This window comes from Diabrotica virgifera, chromosome 8 (genome assembly GCF_917563875.1).
Source record: "Diabrotica virgifera virgifera chromosome 8, PGI_DIABVI_V3a".
NCBI lineage: Eukaryota > Metazoa > Arthropoda > Insecta > Coleoptera > Chrysomelidae > Diabrotica > Diabrotica virgifera.
The window spans coordinates 37,317,466-37,331,577 of record NC_065450.1 but is presented as its reverse complement, the minus strand read 5'-3'; the positions used below and the strand labels follow the sequence as shown (position 1 = coordinate 37,331,577).

Below are 14,112 nucleotides of genomic sequence, written 5' to 3'. Positions count from 1 at the left end.
GTATTTTCATATTTAATTAATTCAATTAATTGATTAAGATTTGGTCATTTTTTAAACGCTCGTAGAAAATTATTATTCCTAACTCTTGCAGAAAGTCTCTTTTCCGCACTCGACTGCTTGCCGAACTCCCGCTTCGCGTCGTTCGGCAAACTGCAGTTGCGTGAGGAAAAGTATGACTTTCTGCACTTGTTAGGAAAATAACTATTGTATAAATATATCGTAATATTTCATGAGGCTTCTCTTTTATTATCTGGAAAAGTTATATTTACATTTTTTTTTATATTTTTAGGCACCAGCCAAGTATTCCTTCAAATATGGAGTCAACGACTACCACACTGGCGATATAAAAAGCCAACACGAATCCAGAGACGGAGATACTGTCAAAGGCCAATACACACTTGTAGAACCCGACGGATCTATCAGAACTGTAGACTACACTGCTGACAAACACAGTGGATTTAACGCAGTAGTGCGCAAATCAGGTCCCACAAAACACATAGAAGGAAGGCATCTGGAACACCAACCCGAAGAAGAGCAACATATACCTCAGCATCATTTGGCAGAAGATCATGTTTTACCGCAGTATCAACTGGAACACCAACAGGCTTTGGAAGAAGATGTTGAAGAAGGACATCTGGAAGCTGAAGATGCTAGTCAATATGAAGAAGAAGAGCATTAGGTGTTATATTAAGTTTAAGGACGTAATGGTTTGTAAATAAGCGAACTCAAAGATTAAAGTAGTATCTTTTAAAATTATTGGAGAAAATAAGAATTTTTGTTTGTAAGAAAAAGTATCATCATCAACTATATTTTTTTATAACACTTTTAACATTTTGGGAACGTAATATTCGAATTTATACACTCACAGACAAAAATCTTGCATATTTTGAAATTATGGTGTGAAATAAATTTTTTTGTGCTGCCCGCAGTGTCATAGAAATATGATTTCTTTCCCGAATGCCATGTTTTAATGTATGTAATGTAGATCATATAAATGGTATAATCGGATTTAAATTTAATATGGGTTATATGGTGGCCAATATAATTTTTAAATTGAATCTCATCAAGGTAAATATTCACTATTTTACCGACATGAAGAGCTGCGTCATGGTGCATTAACACGAATTTGTTATCCAATGGCTGGCCAATGGCCAATGGTAAAACATGATCTTCTGAAATGTTTTTAATGTGAATATCAGCTGTCATTCACCCATTCACCTCCACAAGTTCGGTATCTCCTTTCCAAGAAATACCACTCCATAGCATTATGCCGCCACCACCAAAATTAACACTCTATATTTTATGAGGTTACATCTTGCATACCGTTCACCATGTGGAAGCAAGATTTACAAAATTTCGTCTGCAGAAGAGTTGTTGTCAGTAGTTGTAACCTCATACAGAGCGTTAGTTTTGGTGGTGGCGGCATAGTGCTACGGAGCGGTAGTGCTTTGAAAGGATACACCAAACACGTGAAGGTGATTAGGCGAATGCCTACTGATATGTACCTACATTGAAAATATTTTAGAAGATCATGTTTTGCCATTTGAAAGCCATATTTATTAAATATGTCATATTGGTGCTAATGCACGTCTTCACGTCGCTAGCATAGTGAATACTTACCTTGATGAGATTCAATTTAAAAATTATTCTGGCCAGTATTAAGCCCAGATCCGATCTAAATCCGATTATAGCATTTATGTGATACTTTAAAACATCGCATTCGGAAAAGAAATCATATTTCTATGATACAGGGCATTTCTATCTATGTTAAAATACAATATTCTAAAATAATCGGGAGTGGTCGGCCGATCTCTAGTCGTTGCATGGCTTGGTTTCTGGCCACTTCGCACACTTCGGCAGAATTCTCTCGAATATTATTCCGAGTTGGAACCGTTATTTGAGGTCAAGCGAAATTAACTTTTCCGTTACAATATACCTATATTTGTTAATACATATTTAATATTTTCTAGCATAGTTATTGTGAGAAACTGAGTGTATTTAAAATTAAAAAATACCCACGAAACTTTTACCGAAAACATGTATTGATTTCTCCCATAATTTTAACGATAGAGTACTGAATGTTGTAACATATCCTATATTTAAGTTATTTATAATAAACTTATGTTTTACCCTCAAGAAATGGATTGAAGGTGAAATAGAAGTTAAACCCGTTATAGTATTTTTGTATTTTTAATTGTAGTTTAATATTTATATTACAAAAGGAGTATTTCATTATCTAGGTATTTTATATACTTTTGGCATATTTTGTTATTAAAAATAATATAAAATTTCTGCTTTTTATTATTATACATTTGGTAGTAGTATATTTTCCTCAAAGAATACTGATATGACCCAGTCTTTTAAATTTTCTTTTTTCTATTTCAATTAAATATTTTTTATCAGAAAAGAGAAATAAAATATATAACGTCTACGCTTTCACAAAGTTTTTTAAGTGTTTTTTAACGAGGCAATATTATTAGACATCAATCAAAGTAGACGAGCGACGAACGCCCAAAAAGTTCTTTAGTTTGAACGAGAAAGCTGCACAGACATTCTGTTAAACCAGCTCCTGAGGTTTTTTAACCAGGATGTCCTTTTTACCAACAGCACTTATGAACCCAACTCCTGGGGGAAATTTGACTTTCAGATAACTTGTAAATTCTCTTACGGATTATCTTTAGGAACAATTTTAGGAGATGACACATCAGGCTTATCGTCCAGTATTCGTCACATTTTTTAGCTTCTGGTTCGACTCATACTTCAACCATTCTGTTGTTATTTCTCCAGAGTTGTATTGTATATATCGTTGTCCATTAGTTTAAGTAGTTTTACTTGTATAATGTATATTATCGAGGCTGCTGCTTTGCCATACCTTAGCTGTGATTTTGCAGAATAAACTTCCTGCTGTAATATTCTTAGACCCTAATTTGCGTTTTCTTGTAGCTCAAAAGGGTGTTATCTCTTTGGTCTTCAAATAATTTCTCTCGGTGTTCTTTCCACGTTATTATTTTACTCCGTTTTTACAAGATGATATTTCCATGAGAATCAGTAAGATTTTCTTTCTGTTTTTATCTTAGTTCACCTGTGAGTTCTTTAACTTTTTTATTTACATTGTAACTGTCATACTTTGAAAGTAGAATCTCACTTTCTTGGCATCTCTCCATTGCTTCTTTTTCCTTCGCTTTTCTGATGGTCCTTCGGGGTTAATTTTGGCTTTTTTCTTTCGCCCATGAGTTTCTCTTCTCATTTTCGTCCATGAGTCTCCAGACAGATGCTTAATTATGCTCAGACAACAGTCTAGCTGTTGTTAAGTAAAGTCAAGGCAAATCGTATTCCAATTAAAAGTCAATTTCTGATTAGTGAAGTCGTAAAATTTACACATCTAATGACTCTTTGTAAATATTCTTTGTATTATTTTATTCTTCTTCTTCGTTTTTTATAGACATGACTCTCTCTGTTTTGTCAATGTGCTCCAATAAGTTGTCGTACCATCGTTTTCATGGTGTTCCAACTGGTCGTCTTCCTATTGGGGAACCGTCCCTAGCTGTTACTACCATTTTATTTGTTGTCATTGGGCTTATGTATTCATTTCATTCCACGCTTCTGTTTTTTACCCAGTTATTAATGTTCTCCACCTTGCATCTCCGTCGTATACCTATCTGTACTTTTAGCTCTGTCTCATAGTGTCTTACCATCGATTTTTCGAAGGGTTTTCATCTCCGCTGTTTTGAGCGCAATATTTTTGTCCTCTTTGTGTCAGGTCGTGTTTCTGCCACGTATTGGTCTGATGCCTGTTACGTAAATTCTGCCTTTTATTCCTTTTCCGGTATTTTATTTCGAAAATATTAATTAAATTTATACATAAGGGAAACATTAAAAAATAATCTCGAATCGTTCTGAACAATTTTAAGACATAAATTCAATTAATACCCCCATCGAATCTCTTTCAAGGATTTTTGAAATAACAACTAATAATTACTTAGATGAAACAACACCGTAATTCACTTATTAATCATATCTTTATATTCCTTTGATATTCAAAACAGTTACTTTGATATCTTAATATCAAGGATTTCTTTAAATCCGGAATTGCATCAACAATAAACAATAAAAGTATAAAATCTAATAAAATAAAAATCTATTGTATTAGAAACAATTTTCATTTATTAAAATTAGTAAGTGAAAATAGTTCCTATTCTTTTGGGATCGGTGCTCAGCAGAGGGGCCGCAGACGTTCGAATACCAGCGATTCTTTGTAAAAACTGAAGTCTACGACTTTGCTTAGTAACAAGACAGGTACTTAACACACACACTACACACTACACTAGGTACCTATCCGATTGCGAAAACAACTGTACCTACAATGCCAATAGTCAATAGTTGTCGAGACATTAGGCCAAATAAAAAAAATACTGTCCACAAATATTCAGGGTGTAACAAAAAAACAAGTCATAAATTTAATCACATATTCTGGGATCAAAAATAGTTCGATTGAACCTAACTTACCTTAGTACAAATGTGCACATAAAAAAAGTTACAGCCCTTTGAAGTTACAAAATGAAAATCGATTTTTTCCAATAGATCGAAAACTATTAGAGATTTTTTATTACAAATGGACATGTGGTATTTGTATGGCAGTAGCATCTTGAGAAAAAATTATAGTGAAATTTGGACACCCCATAAAAATTTTATGGGGGTTTGGTTCCTTTAAACCCCCCAAACTTTTGTGTACGTTCCAATTAAATTATTATTGTAGTACCATTAGCTAAAAACATTGTTTTTAAGACTTTTTTGCCTCGTAGTGCTTTTTCGAAAAGTCAGTTTTTATCGAGACATTTTGAATATATGAGAGGCAAAAAAGTTTTAAAAACACTGTGTTTAACTAATGGTGCCGCAGTAATATGTTAATTGGAACGTACACAAACGTTTGGGGGGTTCAAAAGAACAAAACCCCCATAAAATTTTTATGTAAATATATTAAAAAATAAGCCTCAACTGGATAAAAACTACCTTAACGAAAAATACTAAGAGGCAAAAATGTTTTAGGAATATTGAATTTTAACTAATGGTACCACGATAATAATTTAAATAAGACGTACACAAAAGTTTGGAGGGGCTTAAGGGAACAAAACGCCCATAAAATTTTTATGGGGTGCACAAATTTCACTATAATTTTTTTTAAGATGTTCCTACCATAAGAATGCCATATCTCCATTTTTAACAAAAAATCTCCAATAGTTTTCGATGTGTTCGAAAAAATCGATTTTAATTTTGTAACTTCAAAGGCCTGTAACTTTTTTATGTGCATATTTGTACTAAGGTAAGTTAGGTTCTTTCGAACTATTTTTGGTCGCACAATATATGATTTAATTTATGACCTGTATTTTTGTTACACCCTGTATTATTTTTATTCACTTTTTATATCGGAACAGAATTCATTCGAAAAGTATGTATTAAAGGTTCTGAAACATGAATCTGCACCATTTTTTCAACAAAAATTAAGACTGTGAATATACACTGTGGGACGAAATAAAAGAGTACATTTTTTGAAAATAACTTTTTTGTTTTTTGGGTAATTGAATTCCTTTTGCAAGGCTAATAAGCCTAGGATGTCCGAACATGACTGCAAATTTGGAAGCAAAATAACCTACAGGGTCCGACTTGGCGGTATCCAGGCCTAATTATGTCTAATTTAAGACTTAATAAACTTACCCCGGACTGATTTAAATGGCCCATTGAACAAAAACGTAAAAGTGCCTAATTGGTATAAGTTACATAGTATTTTATCCTATTTGTGAAAATCGTGAGAAAACTATCTTTTGATCTTAAAGGTGGATTTATTTGAAATACCTACTCATGTACCGAACATTCACTATTACGTTTGATTTTCTTTTAATAATAATAATGTAGTTAACGGCACGTAGTTACGACTTATCTACTTAACGACAGTAAGGTTTTCAAAATTGTATTATATAAGTATTGAAAAAATTAAACAACTTATTCAGAGCGTAGGCGCAAAATTTTGGGCTAATGCCTTTTAAATGCATTCATTTTTTTTTCGAATCCTGAGAAAACAAATAATTACTTTTGAAAAATTTAAAGGCAAAATGAAAAAATAAATTATTACCGAGGGTCGAAAGTCGGTGAAAACTTTATAATTATAATATAATTATTCAACATGTTCTTGTAAGTATAATCAAACATTGCTTTTACCTTGGTCATCATTTTAACTTTAACATTTTGCTTTAATTAATATGATTATACTTATTTTAGGTAACACTGATGACGCTCTTGTTACAGAGCGAAAACGTTTTGTTTCTATGTTTATAGCCCTATAGGGGCTTTTTAAACTAATATACTTTTTACCAAGACAAAAATTTTTTATTAAATTTTACTTAAATGTTAAGTATAGTACATCAATATTAATCAATCAATAATTTTGCTTGTTCGTTGGCGGATTGATAATTCTGATAATGGAAGGTTGTCACTCCATCTTTTGCGCGGTCGGCCGATATTTCTTGTACGTTATTTATTGGTGATTTATCTCTTGCTTTTTTGACCACACTTGTCTCTCTGAATTCTGCCTATGTGGTTATTCCATTCTTTTTTTATATTTAGTGTTTTTTTGGCCGAGCCAAGGACAAAAGGCGACTGGGTGAACGACGAAATCCACAGTTTTTTGTTGAAAGACATGTACGCCACGTAAAAGTCGGCGCACACAGTGGAGGCGGTTTCCGCTAGCGGGCAACGCTAGCGGGACCCGCTTTCAAACGTTTTCAAAAAGAATGCACGTGCACGTCTTTAAATGTACCGGGTGTCCCAATAAGAATGGCTCTCGGCCATATCTCAGGAACCGTTTATAGTAGAGCTTTGAAATAAAACATTTTATAACAAAAGTTGCCTCAGGAAAAACCTGGAAATTATTTTCATAATTGTGGGACCACCGCTAGAGGGCGTAATTGAATATCAAAAATTAAAAAATCTAAATTTTACAAAATTTTTCTAATGAAGGGGCACTGGAAATCCGATCGTCGTATTCTTCATAAAATTCTACGCATATTTGATTGACAAGTTTAGGTCTACCTTTGGAAATAAGAGGTGGGGGTGAGTGGGAACCTTGTTATGAAAAACTGGCTGTGAGTCCGGTTCTACTTAATCAAATTTTGCAAACTTGGTCTTGTTGAAGACAGATCTTTTTCGTCAATGTAAAATTTATGATTTCGAACCAACTTACTGAGTAATATGCCAGCTATAAGGCGTTATTTAACTTTTTTCAGAAATCTAGTGTTCCTTGGAAAATATTAAATACAAACATGCATTTTTAATACCATATTACAAAACTAGACAAAATTAGCAACAGAATAGCGAAAACCGCATGTTAATACCTTTTTTCTGTCTCGAGATATCTTACAAAACGTGTAAATTTAAAAACATAACTGTTACTGTCACCGGTAAACGAAATAATTCATTAAAAGTAGTGTGCTATGGAAACAACAAAGAAACATTTTCCAGCTGTCAACGTATATTAGGTCTTTTCAACGCTTCTCATTTGTTTCGAGCCTCGTTCATATCTCGTATATTAATATTATACACGGATTATACGGCATATGACAGAGGCTCGAAACAAATGAGAAGCGTTGAAAAGCCCTATTACAAAGAAGTAAAAACAACTAATTAGTAATGACATAAACGTTCAAATTTTTGCCCATCATTTTCGTTGCAAACATTTACTCTTTCAAGAGTAGATTGAACAGCAGTCTCAATTTCTGCTCTCGATATGCTTTGAATGGCGTTTAGTATTCTCTGGATAATGTATTCTAGAGTAGTGTATGATAGGCAACAATTTGAATATTTAGGTCGTCACTAAGTAGTTCTTTTTGTTCTGTGTTATATTTAATTTTAATAGTATTGTTTCTCTTTATATTCTTGTTTTAATTAATTATATTTTTATACGTTGACATCTGGAAAATGTTATTTTGTTTTTTTCCACAGCACACTACTTTTCATTAACTTAGTTTACCGGTGATAGTAACAATTATGTATAAAATTTACACGTTTCTCGAGATATCTTGAGATAGACAAAAGGTATCGACATGCGGTTTTCGCTATTCTATTTCTAATTTAATCTAATTTTATAAAGCATGATTAAAAATGCATACTTCTATTTAATATTTTCCAAAGAAAACTAGATTTCTGAAAAAAATTAAATAACGCCTACCAGCTGGCTTATTACTTATTAGGATGGTTCAAAATTATCACGCTTACATTGAAGAAAAAGATCTGCCTTCAACAAGACTCAGTTTTCAAAATTTGATTTAGCAGAACCGGACTTACAGCCATTTTTTCATAACAAGGTTCCCACTCACCCCCACCTCTTATTTGCAAAGGTAGAGTTAAACTTGTTAAATCAAATATGCGCAGCATTTGATGAAGAATACAATAATCGGATTTCCAGTGCTACTTCATTAGGAAAATTTTGTAAAATTTAGATTTTTTTATTTTAGATATTCAATTACGCCCTCTAGCGGTGGACCCACAATTATGAAAATAATTTCCAGGCTTTTCCTGAGATAACTTTTGTTATAAAATTTTTTATTTCAAAGCTCTACTATAAACCGTTCCTGAGATATGGCCGAGAGCCATTCTTATTGGGACACCCGGTACACGAACATAGTCAAAGCAGGTCCGCGCGGTCCAACCGCCTCAACCCGCCTGACCGCTTTTGCTAGAATGAGAATTTAGTTTTTTACGCGCGGTTTTAATGTTTACTGCAATGATAATTTAGTTTATTCGCTCTTTTATAATAAGAATTAATAGTTCTCCATGGATTAATTTTATAAATAATTGTACATTATAATAAACAAAAGTAATAAAGTCAATCTTATTGAAACCGTAATTTTGTGTGACTTAGGTATTTCTAAAACCATTCCAGTATTAACTATTAACTAAATCAGTACTTGAAAAATAAATTTACAACAAAACTACTTACCTCAATGTTATAACAAGCCTTTCTTCCGGAAGGATAGCCTGCTTATGTAAATTACACCAGTTTTTAATTAAACGATACTCCTTCTTCTTCTTAAAGTGCCTATCCGTTCCGGATGTTGGCGATCATCATGGCTATCTTGACTTTGTCTACCGCAGCGCGGAACAGTTCAGTGGTAGTGGTATTATACCACTTTTGTAAATTTTGAAGCCAGGAAATGCGTCTTCTTCCCGGTCCTCTTTTACCATTTACATACCTTACCTTGGAGAATCAGTTGGAGAAGGCCGTAACGTTCTTGATTTCTCATTACATGTCCTAGATATTCTAATTTTTTTGTGTTGATGGTTATGAGAAATTCACACTCTTTCCCCATTCTACGCAGGAATTCCACGTTAGTAATTCGGTCAACGCAGGATATACGTAAGATGATCCTATAACACCACATTTTGAAAGCTTCGAGCCGATTCATAGATGTAACAGTTAGTGTCCAAGCTTCCATTCCGTAGAGCAGAACTGTGAATATATAGCAGTTCAACAGACGGTATTTTGTTTTTAATGATATGTCTCGACTGTTGAAAATGGGTCTCATTCTAAAGTATGCTGCTTTCGCTTTTATTATTCGCTGTTTAATTTCTGAGTAGTCCCATTCGCTATATTCGCTATTTAAATTCGTACCCAGATATGTATATTCTCAACTCTTTCGATATTCTGTTGGTTGACTGTAAGTTGAGCGTTTAATATTGTTTTTAACGATACTCCACTTTCTCCAAAATATATTTAAAAGTCTCTTGAGTCATTTTCATATACTGGAAGAATCGTTCATTATCTTTTAATTTTTGAAATAGATATTCTCCATAAATTAATCTTTCTCGATTAATAGAATGTACATCAACTCTCTTTCTTTTCAGTTTAGTCAAAACAGAATCTAAAGCAATTATATCATCATCGGAAGACGACATTTTGCTACAAGTAGTAGACGCAACTGCCAGATTTGAACGATCTCTCTCGCTTTTACCCGTCTTCACTGTGTTACCATACCCGCGCGCGAGAACCGCGCGGTTTTCCCGCTAGCGGAAACCGCTTTCACTATGTGTGTCGCCCACACACACCGCTTTCACTATGTGTGTGGAAACCGCTTTCACTAAGGGTTATGGCGTCGGGTGTCATGGTTTTGGTTTATAGTCCAGGAACTGAAGCTTTTCACATCGCAATTCTTACAGAATGGATCGATTTGCTTGAAAATTTGAGAACAAGTAGTGGATAGTCCAAGGATCAAAATCTATATGATGCCGAAAGGCGCTTTTACCATGGGGGTGTTTGCCACCCCATATCGAGGTGAAAATTTTTTAATATATTTTTACCGCAAAAGTTGATAAAAACATTCATTTTAAGCAAAAAATGTTCTATACATTTTTTCAATAAAATTACCTAATAGTTTTCATATCGAAAGTGTTAGTTTTATATCAAAAAAATCAATGTTTTTCGATATTATACTCATTTACGATTCACTTAATTTTTGCCGTAGAAAAAATGTTTTTAAATTAAGTTCTTCGGAATTAAATAACCTACAATTTCATATTTAAACATTTTTTCGTATCTCTGATGCTAATCTTTCTATTCCGAAGAAAATGGAATTTTTTACTAAACAACAAAAATTCGTTATTCCCTTTTAACTCCAATTCTTTAAAAACTAATCCCTCTAAGCCAGTCAAACTTTTGGAATATATTAATAATAAATAAGTAAAGAAGTATGAATAAGCTCAATGAATAAAAACACCGCCAACTTACATTATTATGCTTCCAATTGGATTTCTACTTTTTTTTTTTTTTCAAAAAAATATATTGATTTTTTAACCCTAACTTTTTATTTTTTATTCTAGAAAGTTTGGTAAAAAGAATTTTGTAGACTTTTACAAGGTCTATAAAGCTATTAATATTAAATCCTTTTAAAATCCTCAGTCGCAAAAAGAGGTGACTTTGAAAGGGTTAGTAAATGTGGTTTTTGCATGTTATTACTAGATTAAATTGTCAATAGCTCACTTAATTTTTGCTATAGAAATATTTTTTGCAAACCACGTTCTTGGGAATTAAATAAGCTAGAATTTTATATTGAAATATTTTTTCGTATCTCTGTTGCTAATCTTTCTATTCTGAAGAAAATGGCATTTTTTAGCAAACTACAAAAATTCGTTATTCGCTTTAAACTCCATTTTTGTAAAAACTGATCATTCTGAGCCGGTCAAACATCCAGAACCTATTAACAATATATAAATAAAGAAGACCAAATAAGGTCAATGACTAATTTTAATGAGGTTCGTAAGTAGGGGGAAGTTTCCGACCACTTTTTCGCTAAAAAAATGGGGACTCACATTATTTTTAATATAAGTCACTTAATTTTTGAGTTAGAGACTATTTTTTTATCTCTGGAGATAGATATTTTTAAATACTTTAAATTAGTTTGTACAAGATATCCTCGAAAAATGCATAGTTTTCCCGTCTTTTGACTTTGAAACTACAATATTTAGCATTTGACGAAGAAGAGCTAACATATAATAAAGTATAGCTCGATTACTATTGGTCTTAAAGGAAATTAAAAAACCGTTTTTTTACTTTTTGAAAAGGTACATTTTTCTTAAGCAAAGCTGTTTAGACAAAACGAAATCTTGAGTTATTAGCAGAAAACTGATTAAAAACATTGATTTTTTCGATATAAAAGTAACACTTTCGATAGGGAATAAAACGGAAACTATTAATTTTATCAAAAAAATGTATAGAACGTTTTTTGCTTAGAATGAATGTTTTAACCAACTTTTGTGGTCAAAATAAAATAAAAAATTTTCACCCCCGAGATGGGGTGGCAACCACCCCCATGGTAAAAGCGCCTTTCGGTCTTATATAGATTTTGATCCTTGGACTATCCACTACTTATCCTCAAATTTTCAAGCAAATCGATCCATTCTGTAAAAATTGCGAGGTTTTGTCCTATTTTAAGCTTCATTACTTGAACTATTAAGAGCACCTCTAATATTTTAACAGAAACAGAACAGATTAAACCTCTTTTAATGTGCATGCTTCCTAGGGCCTAGGGCGTCATTATCTGAATCTCGTCTTTATGAAAATACATCCTGTGATATATTTGTGTTTTCTGTTTATCGTGCAAGTGCAGTCGTGCATTAATGAAGTTCCTAATTCCTATAATAAAGTATATACATATTATAATGAAGTTATAGTAAAGAGAAATAAAAAATGTCTTTTGTGTAATATTTTTAAGTATAAGTTTAGTATTATAAGGAACTATTTCCTATAAAGGCTTTTTGCTATGTATTCACAAAATTATGGATACTAGATTGCTTTCTGAAAAGTGCCCTACAAATGTCCATAAGACGTACATTGAATGTACATAAGGTGTACACTGAAAGCTCCAATACAACGTACAATGTACGTTTGTAGCGGACGTTCTATGGACGTCCAATTTTGTGAACTCTGGACATTCGTTGGACGTCCATCGGATGTCCATTGTACCTTAGCGGGACGTCCATTGGACGTTCCAATGTACACAGATGTACGTCCATTGGATGTCCATAAAACGTACTTGTGCTATCTGGGCAAAGGCCTAACCCAAACATCCAAAGTAAAAGTTTTCCTCCAACACCAAAATGTTCTATTTGGTCCAGATATTGTTCAGTAAAAAGTTACACCATTTTGAGCGTCCGGTTTGGGAGGGAGATGGGAGAGAAGCCGGTAAATTAGTAGTTTCTTTTAGTTTTTCGTCAATATTTCTAAAACTATGCATTAGCGTAAACAATGTTATATACAAAAATGTTCTACATGAAATTTAAAACAAAAAATGTTCCATACATAATTGTTATCAAATCAACGGTTCCAGAGTTACGGAGGGTGAAAAATCGAGGTTTTCGATACTTTTTATATTTTTGGGCAATATTTATGATATAACTACATATACCAAAAATCCAGACATCCAAAGTGAAAGTTATCCTCCAACACCAAATTGTTCTATATGGTCCACGTAATGTTCAGAAAAAAGTCACACCATTTTGAGCGTCGGGTTTGGGGGGGGGGGAGAGGGGGGAGAAATCGGTAAATATAGAAAGTATCGAAAACCTCCAATTTAACCCTCCGTAACTCTGGAACCGTTGATTTTATAACAATTATGTATGGAACCTTTTTTGTTTTAAATTTTATGTAAAACATTTTTCTATAGAACATTCTTTACGCTAAAGGATAATTTTAGAAATATTGACGAAAAACGTAAAAAACTGCTAATTTACCGACTTCTCCCCCATCTCCTCCCCAAACCGGACGCTCAAAATGGTGTAACTTTTTACTGAACAATATGTGGACCATATAGAACAATTTGGTGTTGAAGGAAAACTTTTACTATGGATGTCTGGGTTAGGCCTTTTTTGGACCAATTATACTATACTACCTCCGTAACTTTGGAACCGTTCATTTTAGAACGGTTATGCATAGGGCCTTTTTTATTTCAAATTTAATGTAGAACAGTTTTGTGTAGAGGGTTGTTCATGCTAAACCGCTTAGTTTTAGAAATATTGACGAAAAACATAAGAAACTACGAATTTGCAGATTTCTCCCCCCTCTCCCCCCAAACCCGACGCTCAAAATGGTATGACTTTTTTCTGAACATTATGTGGACCATATAGAACAATTTGGTGTTAGAGGATAACTTTCACTTTGGATGTCTGGGTTTGGGTCTAACTATACCATACTTAGTTTTTATTGTTGTGATGACAGAGAAGAAAGCAAGTAAGTATATAATATTGTGTTGACTTTTTAAATAGTTTTTAAAAGCGACAGGTACGTAATAGTTGTAAATGTTTATATTAATTTCGTTGAAATCATAACTTCTTACGTGCGTACAAAGTACACACCCATTCTTTTTTTTTTTTGTTTTTCTGCTCTAAGATCTTAGGAAACAATTTTTAGTTAATAATTTACAAATTAAGGCATATTAATTGTACTAAAACGTGAACTGTGAACATTGGTAGAGTACCTAAATTTCAATCATTAGAGAATTAATCAGTTTTGAAAAAAATCATTATTGGACTCTTGTGAAAATTTTTATTTCATATAATAATTCGTTTTTT

General features: G+C 32.9%; 1 protein-coding gene across 1 annotated transcript in view; it reads left to right on the top strand.

Annotated features, from left to right (window-relative positions):
- Positions 1-2,292, top strand: part of LOC114334952 (cuticle protein 8-like) — a 32,661-nt gene extending 30,369 nt beyond the window's left edge. Inside the window, exon 3 of the mRNA XM_028285090.2 lies at positions 290-2,292. Within this exon, the coding sequence (XP_028140891.1) occupies positions 290-679 (390 nt within the window). The 3' untranslated portion in view covers positions 680-2,292. The remainder of the gene's footprint in view (positions 1-289) is intronic.
- Positions 2,293-14,112: the final 11,820 nt, after the last annotated feature.